Source organism: Lissotriton vulgaris, chromosome 7 (genome assembly GCF_964263255.1).
Source record: "Lissotriton vulgaris chromosome 7, aLisVul1.2, whole genome shotgun sequence".
In the NCBI taxonomy this organism is placed as follows: domain Eukaryota; kingdom Metazoa; phylum Chordata; class Amphibia; order Caudata; family Salamandridae; genus Lissotriton; species Lissotriton vulgaris.
Window position 1 is genome coordinate 1,197,997,360 of NC_141695.1, and position 17,324 is coordinate 1,198,014,683.

At 47.8% G+C, this 17,324-nt stretch overlaps 1 protein-coding gene across 2 annotated transcripts in view; it reads right to left on the reverse strand.

The window, feature by feature from the left end:
* The window catches only part of LOC147703160 (uncharacterized), a 243,297-nt gene that overhangs the window by 91,088 nt on the left and 134,885 nt on the right, over positions 1-17,324 (reverse strand). For both annotated transcript variants that reach the window (XM_086931701.1, XM_086931702.1), the window contains exons 5-6: positions 9,655-9,862; positions 6,962-7,035 (exon numbers count right to left, since the gene is read on the reverse strand). In XM_086931701.1, the coding sequence (XP_086787827.1) occupies positions 6,962-7,035; positions 9,655-9,862 (282 nt within the window). The remainder of the gene's footprint in view (positions 1-6,961; positions 7,036-9,654; positions 9,863-17,324) is intronic.

Sequence of the window (17,324 nt, forward strand, 5' to 3'; positions counted from 1 at the left end):
TCTTGTATGTAGGAACCATTTTACCTACACTGGTGGTGAGAGTGGGACGTACGCCGTGTGCGTCTTTCCTATTCGTTCTTCCTTTTAAACAAGGTATCTATCTGAACTATGTTTGATAATAGTATCCGTCCTACTAGATTTCCCCTTTGAAATTGAAACAATATCTTGTTAGAATGCCAATAGCTTGATACTATATAACTCTTTCTAGCCTATTCTGACTCCGCGAGTATAGAAGCATTTTTCTTCCTCTTTGTTTAAACCAAACACTCTCTAGAGCTGGCGTTTATGTGATGTTTCATTGTATCAAACGACTAAAACCATCTTGATTCACCATCTAAGATCGCTTGGATTTACAATAACTATTCCTGTTACTATTTATGTTACTATAGAGTCAGGAGTATATCGTTTCCTGAACCTTTTTTATCAACAGACTGAAATTGAAAATATCGTCAAATCCAGTGACTCCTTGTATCTATAGTGAGTTCTCTCTATTTAATTATACTTATGAAATCATTTAAAGTCCGCTGTTCCATAATATCAGTTGGGTGTAACATTGAGATTCTACTTCACTTTTTAAAATCTTGCATAAACTATTATCTTGCTACTATGACGTACTTGCACTTTGTTTTAAAATGATATGAATATGATGCATCCACTTTTAAAGTTTTGTGTAAAGAAAAACGCCCTCATCTTATGGCGCTTATGTACTATGTCCGTTGCAATAATGTTTTTATCAAATCCCTTCTCTTTCTCTTTTTTTTCCCCTCCACCACCCTCCCCTGCCATCCCCTTCTTGAAATGTGGGTACTCTGTGATTTGTATTATGTATTATCAAAAGTCTCTTTGGAATCAAGTTATGGCTGATATCCAATAATGACAGTAGGAAGGTTTTTTAGATATTTCATTGTATGATGAAATATATGAATTTTATTGTGATATTTTTTACTGAATATTATTGGACTGTCTATGTTAAAACGTTACTTTTATATATATGTTTCAGATTAAAACTGTGTGGCTCCTGAAGAAGGCGTTGTCTACACCGAAACGTGCGTCGAAAATTTAATCGCTACTGCTTTTCTTGGACAGCGTTTATGTATTTTGTCTGGTTGTCCATGATTGTATGATTAGTGTTTTTTTTATTAAACGTATAAATTTGTTATGAAATTATGTGTTTGTATGTTATCATACAGTATTTACTTTCCGTTTTACTATATCATTTTTAAACGTGTTTATTAAAATTCGGTCCTTTATTTTAACTTTTCTTGGTTACTGTCATTATTTGCCACTTGTCTTTCCAGTATATGATTGCCTAGGAATTTTTTTTCACACATTGTTTTGTGTACTATGACAGTGTGGCCCCCTCCAAGAGTCTGACAATTTAGAGACAACAGTGGAAACCACGTCACTGACCCAGGCATTGGTTATTTGTCTTTTTTTAATTCATGTAGGTACACAAGTCCTGGTGTGGATAACACATTCTCCCTGACGAAGACCTTCACATAAAACGTGCCAACAAGAAGATCGAAACGCTTTGGTGCTTTGAGGAGAGGTTCTCACCCGAGCCGAAATGGAACTGGGTCCTTTATTGGACCAAACTATCTTTAAAACGAACAGTGTTTATTTCGTGCTCGGAAAAATTCCCCAAGACCTCTCACGTGGCAAAGAAAAAGTCAGATGAATTCGAGGACAGTTCAAAATAATACACTGCCTTGATACATATACAAAAAATAATAGGACTTTTCCCCTTCCGAACACGAAGTTTTCGGTGTTTTTGTACCTTTCGTTTTAATGTATATATTTGTTTCACTTGTGTAATGTATATAATACTTGAGTATTCAATACAGCACTGTATATAATTCACGGGCACACTGCATCTTGTTTGAACAAAATAGTTAGATTTGTGGTCTTGTACGGGGTCCTGTCGATGGGCCTTGTTGTTTTGCAACTGTTTAAAAAGTAAAAAGAAGTAAATATGGGATACATACAACCCAACGTTAATTAAACAAGCATTGGAAATGCAATAGGTCTCGCAGTAGTAAAGTTTGAGCTATAGGTGTTATTTATTTTTTTGTTTTTTATTTATGTGTTGTTTTTTCTAAATGGCTAAATTAATAGCTTTCTTCTTTACAAAGCCAATAGTTATAATTTTTGTAAATGTGACACCTCTAGCATTTGTAAAGCAACATGTTTTGTATTAACGGGACTTATATGTATTGATATAAAAAAACTCAATGGCTTTAAAAAACAATTAATGATTAATACGTAAATAAAATGGATTTTATTTTATATTGCCAATAGCTTAAAGTTTATTAAATATATTTAGTGAAGATGCTGTGGTTGCGCTGAGTGAGGGTGAGGGTGAGTGAGGGGTTGAGGGTGAGTGAGGGTGAGGGGTTGAGGGTGAGTGAGAGTGGGTGAGGGGTTGAGGGTGAGTAAGGGTGAGTGAGGGTGAGTGAGGGTGAGTGAGGGTGAGTGAGGGTGAGGGGTTGAGGGTGAGTGAGGGTGAGGGTGAGGGGTTGAGGGTGAGTGAGGGTGAGGGGTTGAGGGTGAGTGAGGGTGAGGGATTGAGGGTGAGGGGTTGAGGGTGAGTGAGGGTGAGGGTGAGTGAGGGTGAGGGTGAGTGAGGGTGAGGGGTTGAGGGTGAGTGAGGGTGAGGGTGAGTGAGGATGAGGTGTTGAGGGTGGGTGAGGGTGAGTGAGGGTGAGGGTGAGTGAGGGTGAGGGTGAGTGAGGGTGAGTGTGAGTGAGGGTGAGTGAGGGTGAGGGGTTGAGGGTGATTGAGGGTGAGGGGTTGAGGGTGAGTGAGGGTGAGGGTGAGTGAGGGTGAGGGGTTGAGGGTGAGGGGTTGAGGGTGGGTGAGGGTGAGTGTGAGGGGTTGAGGGTGAGTGAGGATGAGTGAGAGTGAGGGGTTGAGGGTGAGGGGTTGAGGGTGAGTGAGGGTGAGGTGTTGAGGGTGAGTGAGGGTGAGGGGTTGAGGGTGAGTGAGGGTGAGTGAGGGTGGGTGAGGGTGAGTGAGGGTGAGGGGTTGAGGGTGAGTGAGGGTGAGGGTGAGTGAGGGTGAGGGTGAGTGAGGGTGAGGGTGAGTGAGGGTTTGAGGGTGAGGGGTTGAGGGTGAGTGAGGGTGAGGGGTTGAGGGTGAGTGAGGGTGAGGGAATTCACATGTACTGCGCGTGGGTGTCCTTCCTTTCCTGGAAATGCTAACTTTACTGTCTTAAAAGAAAGTGAAAGCAAAGCAGACTAAAGATCGAACAGAGATCGTCGGGGACTTTCCACTTCGACGCAAGTGTGGCTTTGTTCAGCTGTTAGGCAGAGGGTGTTTGTGGAGTGTGGGCGGGGCTACCTGTATTTGATGGGTGACATCACCTTTCGTAGGAGTTTGGAGCTTAACATTGGCCACAGGCTAAGCCAATAGGCCCTAGAGCCCTAGTCTTCAAACTTTTTAAGCCCCCGCGTCAATACATTTCATTAGGGCTCCCAGGCGAGCGTGGGAAAGGAGAGGAGGGGAGAGCAGCAGAAGAAGCCGAATGAGAGAGATCGAATGAGGAGAGAGGCGGGGCAGGAGCCTGCTTGTTAATAAATAATCCCCGGAGGTGGTGATATTTCCCGGGATTGTGACAGAACATTTCTCGCTGCACCAACACAAACAGAGGCAGCGAGAGACATGTCACCGGGGGAGGGGGCGGGTGTCTGCGTGCTGCTCCGGGGACAGCGGGGGAGGGGCGTGTGTGCGGTGCTGCTGGGGAAGGCATGCGGGGCTGCTGAGCAGGGACAAAGGCAGAACAAAAACGGAGGTTGGATGGGCAAAGGAAGAAAGAGGTGACACACGAACTGGAATAAATAAAACTAAAAAGTAGAAAATTGGGGATATTAAATAGAAAGGGGTTAAAGAGGGGGAGGCAGGAAAGTAAACGGAGAGCGGTGAGACAAAACGAAGACGACTTTCAGGAGGCGAGCGCGGGAAAGGAGAGGAGGGGAGAGCACGGCGGGCAGGGGTGGGGCGGAGAGGGGAGAGGTGCGACACGGCAGGCAGGGGAGGAGAGTAGGAGGAGGAGGGGGGAGGAGAGTAGGGGAGGCACAGAAAGGTCTTCTGCTCGATATTAATGATAGCCAAATGGCATATATATAACCCAGACGGGGCTTATTTACAAAGCCAGCGGGGATCTTCAAAGGGTGGCACAGCTCTTGCCCCGGTGGAGCAACAATGGGCAATGCAGCCGTCCAGGACTTTGTAGCTATGGAGAGCACAATATTATACCATTAGTTGCCCGAGGCTATGCCATGTTAGCTACAACTGTAGGGTGTTTGTAACACGAGCTCCAGACATTTGTTTCCACGCTCTAGGCATTGACAGTTATAGCCGCTCAGCAAAACTTCGTGGTGCCTTTGTCTGGTGGAGCGCGGAGCGTAGATGATTTAAAAGGCAGCTGAGACATGCAGGATGAAAGAGGAGTGTCACTGTAGAATGCTGGAGATGAGAGGGACTGCCAGCCTAAGATCCAGGAGGCGAGAAAGACCGTCAGTGTGGAGTGCAGGATTCGAGAGAGACTGTCAGTGTGGAGTATAGGAATGAGAGAGAGCGTCAGTGTGGCGTGCAGTATTCGAGAGAGACTGTCAGTGTGGAGTATAGGAATGAGAGAGCGTCAGTGTGGCGTGCAGTATTCGAGAGAGACTGTCAGTGTGGAGTATAGGAATGAGAGAGAGCGTCAGTGTGGCGTGCAGGATTCGAGAGAGACTTGTCAGTGTGGAGTGCAGGAGGTGAGAGAGACCGTCAGTGTGGCGTGCAGGATGAGAGAGAGACTTGTCAGTATGGAGTGCAGGAGGCGAGAGAGACCGTCGGTGTGGTGTGCAGGGGACGTAAGATATTGTAATTGCTGGGTGTACGAGGCGTGGGAGACTGTCATGTAGGGTGCAGCAAATGAGAGAGATTGTCAGTGTGGCGTGCAGGATACGAGAGAGACTGTCAGTGTGGGATGCAGGAGATAGAGACACTGGAAACGAGAGACTGTCAATGAGGCGGGAGAAACGGTCATTGTGGGAAGCCGGAGTTGAAATAGACTCAGCGTGGGACGCCTGGGATAGGAGAGACTGTCGCTGTGGGATGCAGAAGATGAGAGGCAGTGTGAGTGCAGGTGTGTGGGTAGGAAAGGACGGCGTGTACGTCATGAGTGCGGGTACGGTTTCTGTGGGGTGAAAGGGAGAGGAGGGCTGCTGGTCTGGGAGGGTGATCTGTTGGAAGAGGGGGTCGCCGTGGGAGGCACTGATGACGCAGTACTGAGGGAGAGAGTCCGTATTTGCACCGAGTGGTCGTCGGAGCTGTGAGGGCACAGGCCGCGGTGCCCGTGACATTGTGAGTGAGGATACGAAGCCGGATTTGACGGACGGGATTGTGACAGAACATTTCTCGCTGCACCAACACAAACAGAGGCAGCGAGAGACATGTCACCGGGGGAGGGGGCGGGTGTCTGCGCGCTGCTCCGGGGACAGCGGGGGAGGGGCGTGTGTGCGGTGCTGCTGGGGAAGGCATGCGGGGCTGCTGAGCAGGGACAAAGGAAGAACAAAAACGGAGGTTGGATGGGCAAAGGAAGAAAGAGGCGACACACGAACTGGAATAAATAAAAACTAAAAAGGAGAAAATTGGGGATATAAAATAGAAAGGGGTGAAAGAGGGGGAGGCAGGAAAGTAAACGGAGAGCGGTGAGACAAAACGAAGACGACTTTCAGGAGGCGAGCGTGGGAAAGGAGAGGAGGGGAGAGCACGGCGGGCAGGGGAGGGGGCGGAGAGGGGAGAGGTGCGACACGGCAGGCAGGCAGGGGAGGAGAGTAGGAGGAGGAGGGGGGAGGAGAGTAGGGGAGGCACGGTCTAGCGGCCGTGCAATCAAGAAGTGAGGGGCCGGGAGAGTAGGCAAGGCAGGCGGCTGGGGGCATGTGCACGCGCTTTTAAGCTCAATGCGCATGCGCATTGAGCTCAAAAGTCACGGGCACTGCAAGGAATCGCCACGATTCCTTGCAAGTTGGACAAAGAGTGGATAAGCCCCCATAGTCTCGCTTGCTCGATGCGCATGCGCATCGACAGGCGAGACCTAAAAATGGCTTGGGAAAATAATTTATTTTTTGTATTCATGGTGTCAGAGGTAATTTGTTTATTGTATTCATTTAATTCATATATATTCATATAAGTAACCGAGGAGTTGGCAATTCAGGTGCAAAGGCTAGAGTTGCCGACTTTGGAGCTATGGAACCAGGTTCAAATCTCTGTGTCAAGGCCCAACATCCTGTGATTCTGAGCAAAACACTTAATCTCCCTGTGCCTAAAAAAAACTAAAACGAATGTGTCCTTCTATAATGTAACTGGTGCTCATGTGAAGCGCCTCAATACCTGCAAGTAGTGTTTGTGCTACGAAAAACTGCAAAAAAGAACATATATAGATTTATTTTTTGCATTTTTTATAGCAGAAACTCTATCATGGTGTTTTACATTACTCCTAGTGGTTTCCTATATGGTTTACTACAAGTCAGAATTCCCATTAGATTCTTCTCACACTACATCATAAATTACGGGGACACTTTCTAATAATAACTCTAAGAAACAGTGCAACTACAGCAATTCCACTCCCTCGGACAAAGCGATGCACCTCAGAACGCAGGCAGCGTGTTTCTCTATAGCCACACACACACTGACTGGGTTTTGACCGAGAGCTTGGCCTTGCGGGCACAGGGCATCTGTGTTCCCCACGGGTAAGCATTCATGAACTACACCTTTCTCGTGATAAGACTCTTCCCTGCTTATTCTCATTAGCAAAGACTCAGCAGGAATGGAAACTATACAGAATAACAGGTTGTATATTTTTACATTATTTCCTTTTAGTTTGTTTTACCTACAAAATAAGCCCACCCATAACTTCCATGGCTTGCAAGGAACTCCCTGCACTGGGCTCAGGTCCATGCGCCCGCCCCCCTGGTACCTGCATCTTCTCCTGGAGAGCGGCCATCTTGTGCTGCAGCTCCTCGTGTTCCTTCTGCAGCCGCTGGAGGGAGTCTGTGGAGACAGGGCGCAGAAGGCACCGTCAGGCACTGGCATGCTACACAGGGATCACCCTCCGGCATTTTACTGAATCTCTTGGACAGACCGGAAATGATGTACATTGGACAGACAACACCAAAGGACAACGTTGGAAGTGTTTCCCTTCTGCACAAACCACACAGGGTTGAAAACCTGCACTCATATGCTCTTTCAGGCACCTGACTGCAGGAGACTAGTGACAGGATTCACAATGCCGACACTACACACATTACTCACACTCACTGTCCATCATGGGCATGCTTGGTTGCTCTTCTACCCCTCCTGGTGTACTGGTGACACAATTACACACTGAGTGCAGCACACACAAGAGTCCCATCCCAGTACATTAGTGAACAGATTCGGAAACAGAGTGCACAAGTAATGGGATTCTCACTCTCTGTGCACTTATTAAGCGTAGTAAAAAAAAATTCTACTGCAAATAGAAAAGACTATGAATTACAAAAACAATAACATACTCCAGGTGCTCTAGTTAAATAACTCAACTATATTTCACCAGTAGTCTTATTCACACTCCAGGGCACTAACGACAAGATTCATGCTCCCAGTGATCTGAAGTGCAAAGAATATACTGACAAGATTCCCACCCGAAGTTCATTTTTCACAAGTCACACTCCTTGTGCACTAGTTAAATGATTTTCAATTCTAACATATGTGCAACAAACTTAACATTTCCAGTAGAAGAGGGACAGAAGTATATTTCCAGTGCACTAGTGATGAAAAAAATCACCCAGTGGTCTAGTTAAAAGATTTACAATCCACCTGCACAAGCAATTGGATTTAGAGAAGTAACAAGCAGGCAGCAAGATTTGCACACCCAATGCTGCACTATTAGTCACTAATCCAAACGCGGGTTTTTTCAGGTGATACACTGGTGTGTGCATTTTGTTGCCATAGAAATTTAAATTCTGTCACATAATTTTTCAAGTGTTTATCACTAGTGAAAATCCTATCACTAGTGGTACTATTTATTTTTCATGCTACCGGTAGTAGTAGGATCGCGCTGTCTTTAGTTCTCAGAGGTGAATGTGATCTCTAGCGCATAGAGGTAGTGTGAATGCTATTTCCGGTGCGACGGGAGTGGATTGTTTCCTTGCTGTTCTTACACCAGCGCCTGTGAGCCAGTGCACAAACACCAAGTCGTGCAACTACAGCTTTTAGAGAATGAATCCTGTGCCACTGGTGCCTTTGGGGTGTGGTATTCTGCCAAACACCTGTGATGCTCCACAACTCATCCTGGTGCCATCAACACATTCGATGCACCACAGCAGGCAGCCATGCAACCAGCATAGCGCCGACAGACTTTCAGACACAAAATGGTACTCTTAAGTAGTAGTGCAACTTGCAAGTCCCAAACCTAACCGCCTGTGGCAGCTGTCAGAACCCAGAAGTGTGGGCGAGGCCCAGGCCGCAAGGAGGGCGTTCCAAGTATAAATTAATGCAGTGCAGGGAAAGAGAAAACGCGGCAGACCGAGCATCAGGCGCCATCTAGTGGTCATAAGTCGAGTTAGGCACCTCGCCGTTAATAAATGAGGAGCTTTGCTATAAACCCATAAATAAATGTTCCTCCGTGGGTTCGACGTTCGAGCTCTGAAAAAGCGTGGGAGCTGGGAAACAACGACTCTCTCTTGTTACTACACTACACTGGGGATGTGTTAATCTTTCCCCTGAGCCACAGTGAAAGGGAATCATTAGTGGCATCACTGGCAGACCGATTGACAAGATTCATTCACACATGCACTAATTACATCATTAACACTCCCATCGAAGTAGTGAGAATTCACACCCCCAATGTTCATACTGGTGCCAGGGCTCTAGAGACACTATTTATAGTCCCCGAGCAGCAAATATAAGATGTTCAATAGCACTGGTGACGTTCTATTAACATAAAACCAGCAGGAAAACACAATGGCACACTCGTGGCATGATTCACACTCACACTGCACTAGTAATATGATTAACACACATAGGGCACCGGCGGTCGGATTACCACTCCCGGCGCACAAGTGCCACACATGAGAGCCACACATGAGAGCCCCAGTGCACCAGAGACATGATTTATACTCCCAGTGACTCAACCAAAAGAGTCACACTCAGTGTGAGAAGGATAGGATTCACACTACAAATGAACCTGTTGCAGACTGTACAGTACACTATATGTGCAATAGAAATACACTTCATTTTTCCAGTGCGCTGGTTACAGTATTCACACACTCGATGCACGTGCCACAACACTGACATCACAGCACGGCCAGGATTCATTCACACGCTCAGACAGACCAAAGAAGCCATCATGATACAAGGCTTCACACAAATGGGGTTTAAAGCTGGATTTATAATCCAAATGGACCGGGGGGATAATTAGTACTTCCAGTTGATCAGCACAAACATTCATACCCTCCGTGTACTAGTTAAAGGCTTCAAACCCCAGTGCACTTGCGCAGCAGCCACATTCCCAGTGCACTAGACCAGTGTCGGTGTGTAAAGTCCCAGAGCGGTAGTGACAAGGTTACCAAGGCACCAGCTCCCTATTGCTGTGACTCGTGTGCTCTTGTGACCAGCAGGCCCCAGACGTACCCTGCAGCCGAGTGGCTCCGGCCTCCGCCTGCGTCCTCAGCCCCTGCTCCTTCCGTCGCTCAGCCTCCAGCGTGCGCACCCGCTCCGCCAGCTCCCCGCTGCGGGCCTCCTGCTCCCGAAGACCCGTCCGAAGCCGCTGCGCCTCCTGCTGGTGCTCCGAGGCTGCCAGAGCCCAGGCCCCTTCCAGCTGCCGGCGGTCCTCGTCGCCCTGAGGAAACAAGAGAATTGTTGATGAAAACGTGTGATTTCGCAACTGCATCCCTTGAACACTCAATTTTGCTAATCCTGCCAAAGCACAGAAGCTACAGTGGAGCCCAGGGGTCGATGGGAACAATTCTCTAGCAAGTGAACAAGTGCTTTATTTGTGACTTGCTACTCACACGCTAGTGTTTAGCCGCTTCCTCGCAGCCCTCGGCCACGTGTCATTCTTTGAACAACCAAATGGTGTCACTGTTGCACTTGTTTGTATTTGCGCTACGGAAGCTCTCAGCTGAATCAATCACAGGGTGTCAATGCTTGAACATTGGCTGTCTAATTGTTTACAACTCCAGTCATTGCCATACTGAGACTGGCCACAGAGTGTCACTACTCTCCCACTATCAAGTGTTTGAAATCGTGCTTCCGATGTGTTTTTGAGATCAATCCACTATCAACTGTCCCATTGAAATAAGCTTCATCCCATGGTTCTTCAACCTATTCTGTAGTAAAAGCTATTTATGTTCAATGAAAATCTTCCTGAGCTACTAATGTTATTAGTGTTGTAATAGTGGCCACATCAGACAAGAGTACATTAGTGACCACGTATTTTAAGACTATTAGCAGTGATCAACTCAGTGCATCAGGCAGGGTGCCCAGCTGTAATGTGAACAAGCATTTACAATGCAATGGTCTCGTCTTTGATAAAGTTCGAGCTATTGTCATTGCAAATGTCATTTTTTTCATTTATTGTTTTTTTTAAGCCGATAAATATATGGTATTGTTATTTACAATGGCAATAGGTAAGTATTAGAGAGTAGTAGAGAGTATTAGCAGTGATTAATAGTTAGTAGAAAGTGATTAGTTGATTAATAGAGCCACACACACAGAGCCACACACACACAGAGCCCCCCACACACACAGAGCCCCCCCCCCACACACACACACACAGAGCCCAACACACACACAGAGCCCCATACACACACACAGAGCCCCACACACACACACAAACACACACACACAGAGCCCCACACACACAGAGCCCCCACACACACACAGAGCCACACACACACACACACCGAGCCACACACACACACAGAGCCAAACACAAACACACAGAGCCAAACATAAACACACAGAGCCAAATACAAACACACAGAGCCAAACACAAACACACAGAGCCAGAGCCAAACACAAACACACAGAGCCACACACCAACAAATAGAGCCACACACCAACACACCGAGCCACACACCAACAGACATACCCACACGGATTAAGGTGCTAGCGTCAAAGCCCTTCATGTAGCTAACAGTCAGAGGTTTTAATTTCAATTTGATATCTCAGTAGGTTGAGTGAGGCAGTGTATGTGCGTGTTGAGTGACATAGCTTGAAGGTTGGAATATTTTGAAAGCAAAAGAACAGTAGCTCTACTTTTCACTAGAAATCATTGCAGGAGTATTCTCAAAACTCCTCGTAAACAAGTTTCTAAATCCTAAAATGTGAGCAGTTGACTGTGCTTTGTTAATTAAAGAGCACCATTTGCACGACATTACACACAGATTTCCGGGGCGGGGGAGCTTCAATCCCTTTGTGCCGTGGCCTTCAAACTATACTGATTTACGAAATCTGACTTTACTAATTTGCTTAGAATTGGAATATCTATCCTTATATTTGATACAAAATGGTATGCCATAGTCCCTAAAACAATATTATGGTCTTATAGCGCTCAGCAGTACCATTCTGCCATCTATAAGCCCATTTAACCAATTGTATCCCATTTAATAGCTCTCTATTTATCAACCTTGGAAGAATGAAAACAACTGTTGACCCTGACCCTGGCGACCTGCAGGTCACAGATAGATAACTGCAGCCATCACTTATATCGCTGACCTATGTTGCCACTTCTAAAATCCTTTGCCATATCCTTTTATTCTCTCAGATATTTTCGTGGTCCAGCCTGTTCTGTGGGAGTGTGGGTTCAAAAATAGAGAGGAGGGAGGGAGACACAGCACGTTTTCTGCATGCAACGAAAACCGTCTAGAGAGATGCCAAATATGTCCCTTACCAGGTCCTTGCTTACCTGCGCCTACCTTGCGGCGGCGTTGCGTCGCAGCACAATAAACAAACCCCCAGCCTTCACTCACCTTCAGCGCCGTCGCAATTACCAAGAGTCAGGAGCTCTTAGTGTGAATGCACGCCGCTTGTTTTTCTAAATAAACAACTCACGGATAAGCACGGCTTCTCGTCAGTACACCAAAACGCTGGCATTTTCTCCCAGTGTGGGGCCGAGTAACCTGTCTTCCCAACAGCTGCCAAACATGCCTGCGGATTTCCCTATTCAATTATTGCCTGAGCACTGATGTTACCTCGCGGGGAATGCAGTTTTACACAGAAGGGGAGAGCTTTATGAAATGCATAATTTGAATTTTTCATTCCAAATTTCCCTGCTAGCAATTTTTGTGTACAAATTATTGGGTGTGGTTAATATATTTCAATTACTGGGATAAGGTTTAGTGTGCTTCGGTGCATCTTCAAAGCACCTTTATTAAACATTGAACACGGAGAGCGGGGAGACGGACAGCGCCTGGACACATGGGGAGCACTGACACCTTTGGGGTTCTCCGCAGGGCTCCACTGGGAGTGGCGGCGAGCAGGGCCCATGCAGTCTCCCCGCCGCAACTGAGGCCAGGCGAGCATCGAGGGGCTGCTGGGCGGGACTCCAGTTGCTTCTTTGCTGCTGGAACTGCTGGCGGTTGCCAGAGCGGTGGGTCCTGCGCCCGGGTCTTCGCCAGCGACTCGGACTGAGGAACTACAACGGAACCATGAGGTGAGGAGGGGTGAGGTGGAACCAGAGTAGCGGCGGAGCAGCAGGGAGGCCCTTTCCGGGCCAGGGCAGTCGCCTGGTGGTGGCGCGAGACGGAGGGAGGAGAGAGAGGAGGCCCCGGGGGGAAGACGCACAGACGAGACGCGGGCAGACGGGCAGCAGGAGTCTGTAAGCCCCGTCCTTTTTGGCTTGGGGGGGCGTGTTTTTCTTTAGAGAAAGAAACGAAAAAAACACGCCCCTCAATCCGAAAAGGACGGGGCTTACAGCGAAAAGAGATCGTCATAAAGACCTCTTCTCCAATGGCTGGCTGCCGTTTAGGAGGCCAGCCAATGGAGAAGAGGGGTGGGTTTAAGCCTCGCTACTCTGAGACATAAGATCTCGCCAGCGAGACTGCGCATGCGCAGCCTACGCTAGCCGAGACCTAAAAAGGGTTTCGAATATGCTACTTACTAGTATGCATCTGTTCTTGGCATGTAGGGATGCTGACATTCATATCTGTGCATAGATCGCCGCCTAGTGTTTGGTCCAGATGATTGCACATTGTTGTCCTGGAAGAGTCTTCAAAGTATCACGAGATAGGTGGCTCCTCCCCTGGACTACAGTGCGCATGGGCAACCTCTCCATCCTCAGATTGTTTTTCGCCATTGTGGCAGAGATGGAGTGTAATACAGTGAGTGATGTCCATGCTAGATAGTAATTCTGAATGCTACAGCTGCTACAGGCGCCGGGGAGGAGGGTGGGCGATATGAATGTCAGCAGCCCTACATGCCAAGAACAGATGCATACTGGTAAGTAGCATATTCGGTTCGAGGCATGTGGGCTGCTGAATTCATATCTGTGCATAGATTACATAGCAGTCCCTCCTGTTAGCGGCGGCTGCCCGTGCCAGCTGCAGCAGTCTGAAAAAGAGTTTTGAGAACAGCCTGTCCTACAGCTGCCTGCTGTTTAGAATGCACATCTACGCAGTAGTGTTTCGTAAATGTATGTGTGGTGGACCAAGTGGCTGCCTTACATATCTCTTCTACAGGAATATTCCCCAGGAAAGCCATGGACGCTCCTAACTTACGTGTGGAGTGTGCTCGTGGTGGAATGGTCAGTGTGCGTTTAGCCTTAGCATAGCAAATCTGTATACACTTAACGATTCTCCGGGCTATCCCTGCTTTGGAAATGGGGTTGCCTTTGTGTTGTGGAGAAAAGGCAACAAAAAGCTGTTTAGTTTTTCTGAAATCTTTTGTTCTGTCTATATAGTACATTAGAGCCCTTTTGACATCTAACGTGTGTAGGGATCTCTCTGCGACATTTTCTGGATTAGGAAAGAAAACTGGCAGTTCTATGGTCTGGTTCATGTGGAACTGCGAAATCACCTTAGGCATAAATGTAGGGAGGGTGCGTAATACAACCCTATTTGCGTGGACCTATATGAATGGCTCTTGAATGGTTAGTGCCTGGAGTTCACTAACTCTCCTCAGTGAGGTAATGGCTACTAGGAAAGCAACTTTCCAGGTCAGAAATTGAATCTCACAAGAGTGTAGAGGTTCAAATGGTGGTCCCATCAATCTGGTGAGGACCACATTCAGGTTCCAGACTGGTGACGGTGGGTGTCTGGGAGGGATCACTCTTTTAAGTCCTTCCAGAAAAGCTTTAATGGCAGGCACTCTGAATAATGAGAGGTGCTGCCTGTTCTGAAGATAGGCTGCTATGGCGGATAAATGTATACGGATGGAACTGTACGCTAGATTACATCTGTATAAATGCAACAAATAACAGATGTTTTGAATAGATGCATCCAGTGGGTTAATGTCATTGTTGGTACAATATATGACAAACCTTTTCCATTTAGCCGCATAGCATGCCCTGGTTGTGGGCCGTCTTGCCTCCTTGATGATATTCATACATTCTGGCGGCAAGTTGAGGTAGCCAAATTCTAGGACTTCAGGAGCCAGATCGCCAGGTTGAGCTGTTGCGGATCTGGATGCTGAATGTCTCCATGGTTCTGCGTCAAAAGCCTGGGTATGAGGCGTAGCCTTTGATGCGGTACCACGGATAGTTCTAGAAACGTGGTGTACCATGGTTGGCGTGCCCACATTGGAGCAACTAGGATGAGGGTCATCGAGTGTTGCCGTAGTTTGCGTGCCACCAGCGGTATCAAAGGTGCTGGGGGAAAAGCGTACGCAAATTTGCCTGACCAGTTCATCCATATCGCATTGCCCTGCGACTGTGGGTGTGGGAACCTGGCGGCAAAGCTTCGGCATTTTGCGTTTTCCCTTGTGGCGAACAGGTCTATCTGTGGATGACCCCACTGCTGGAAGTACGGTTGGAGTACTGATGGATGTATCTCCTACTCGTGCATCTGGTGGCTGTGTCTGCTGAGCAGATCCGCCATCTGGTTGTCTTTGCCCGGGAGGTGTTCCGCCATGAGGAAGATGTTCCTTTGAATGGCCCACTTCCACATGCTCTGAGCCAGATGAGACAACTGTGGAGAGTGTGTTCCTCCCTGCTTCTGTATGTAGTACATGGCAGTCATGTTGTCCGTCCGGATCAACACGACCTTGTTGCACAAGAGTAGCTTGAAAGCTTTCATCGCCATGAAGATTGCCATCAGTTCCAGAAGGTTGATATGCATCTTCTTTTGCTGTGCCGTCCATAGTCCCTGCACCGTGTAGTGGAGTACATGAGCTCCCCATCCCTGGAGAGACGTGTCTGCCGTCAGTACAATTTGTGGAACAGGCTCCTGGAACAGTCGGCCCTTGCAAAGGTTTTGTGGGTTCCACCAATGCAGAGAGTTGAATGCCCGACCGCTCACCAACACTAGGTCTTTTAACTGTCCTTGATCCTGATTACACTGACGTACTAAGCACTCCTGAAGTGGACGCATATGAAGTCTCGTGTGCAGGACTATGAAAATGCAGGAGGCCATCATGCCTATCAACTGCATGAACACCTTCGCTGGAAGCGAGCGTTGAGGTCTGAATTTCTGTATCAGCAATTGCATGCTGTTTATTCTCACTGAATTTGGCTGTGCTGTGGCTGCCAGAGTGTCTATTGTTGCACCCAGGTACTGTCGCACGTGGGCGGGCTGAAGGTGTGACTTCGGATAATTCAGTGAGAATCCCAGACTGTGAAGAAGATGAATGGTGTGAGACATGTGGCTGGCACACTGCTGGGCCGACTTTGCTGGAATAAGCCAGTCGTACATGTGAGAAGTTGGCCTGGTATATAATGCTCACTAATTCTTAGTGATCACCTTGTACCATGCCAAGCAACCCTTATGATGATGGTTGTAATTCAACCTTGTAGACCAGTTATCCTAGTGGTAACGTGGACAAAGCAGTCTTAGGCTAAACTCTGAAAGGCATGTGAAGCCAGCTGTTATACCATACACAACCCCCTTGAATACCAAATGAAAGGGACACCACACAGATATATATTGAAAATATATATTGATTCATTAACTATAAAATCCCCTGGACTCTTTATGAGCACAGAAGCACAAGCGTTAAATCACAAGACAGTTTAAAATACACAAAAGTTGCACAATATGGATGAGCCCTAGGGGCCACCTAAACCATATACTAAGAAAGTGGTATAAGTGATACCAATAGGAAAGGGAACAGGCCTAGGGCCTTGGGAATCGCTGGAGCTATTCGAGACTAGCAATGATTAAGTCGGGAAAGGCCCACGGGACTCGGATGCAGTGTTCAAAGTGCACGCACTTTCTAATGCAAAGTCTATGGTGCGTAAAAAGTACAAAGTTAGAAAGTTAGGAACCTTCCGAGTGACCTAGGGAGCTGAAACTTAAGACACAGGCCCTTGAGATGTGTACCAGTGCAGGAGCACCGGCGGAGCTGAGTTACCTCACCCACAGGAAGCAGGTGCACAGGGTCGAAGTAGTGTCGGGTTTCGTCACGCTGGTCGATGGTGCTTGGAGCTGAAGATGCTGCAGGTGGCTCGATGTGAAGAGTTCCGGTGGATCCAAGGGTGGATCTGAAGATGTGAAGACCTGAAAGCAGAGGGGACAGTGTTCAAAGTCACTAGCCAGTGACTACCGTGGAACCAGATTGGAACCAGGCGATGTCGGGTGCAAACAGGCGTTGTCGGGTAGCTTCTTTCTGCAGCCACGTGGATACCCGGGGTCGAGGACGTCCAGGAGTCGGTCACGAGCTGTCCCACGTAGGCTTCTTGCTGTTGGCGGTGTCGGCGACCTGATCGGAGCAAACAGGCCTTGGCAAATGCAAGCCACGCAGACGTTGAAAGATGCTTATCACTCGGACCAGCAAGGTCAGAGCGGGTGCTCCTTTTTACAGGAGCTGGGTTAAGTCTGGAGCAACCAGACCTGCTGTGTAAATCGTCGGTTTTGTCGCCAAGATGGCCGCTGACCACGTGGCTAGTGGCCGGGATGGCGCGTCGAGTGGCACAATGCAAAAGGGCCCACGCAGATCGTGGAGATGCTGGAGGGCTGATCTTCGGTGCAAGGGCTGCTCGGTGGTGGGGGTTCTCAGTCCCCAAAGCACAACATCGAGGATGCCTCAGAAGCTGCGCAGTCAGCTTTTCGATTGTCTTCCAAGAGGTCCGGTCCCACGTCACTCGGTGCCTCCACGGGTCCCTTCTTTGCAGGGACTGTGGATCGGGCTCTGAGAGGTCTGGGAGT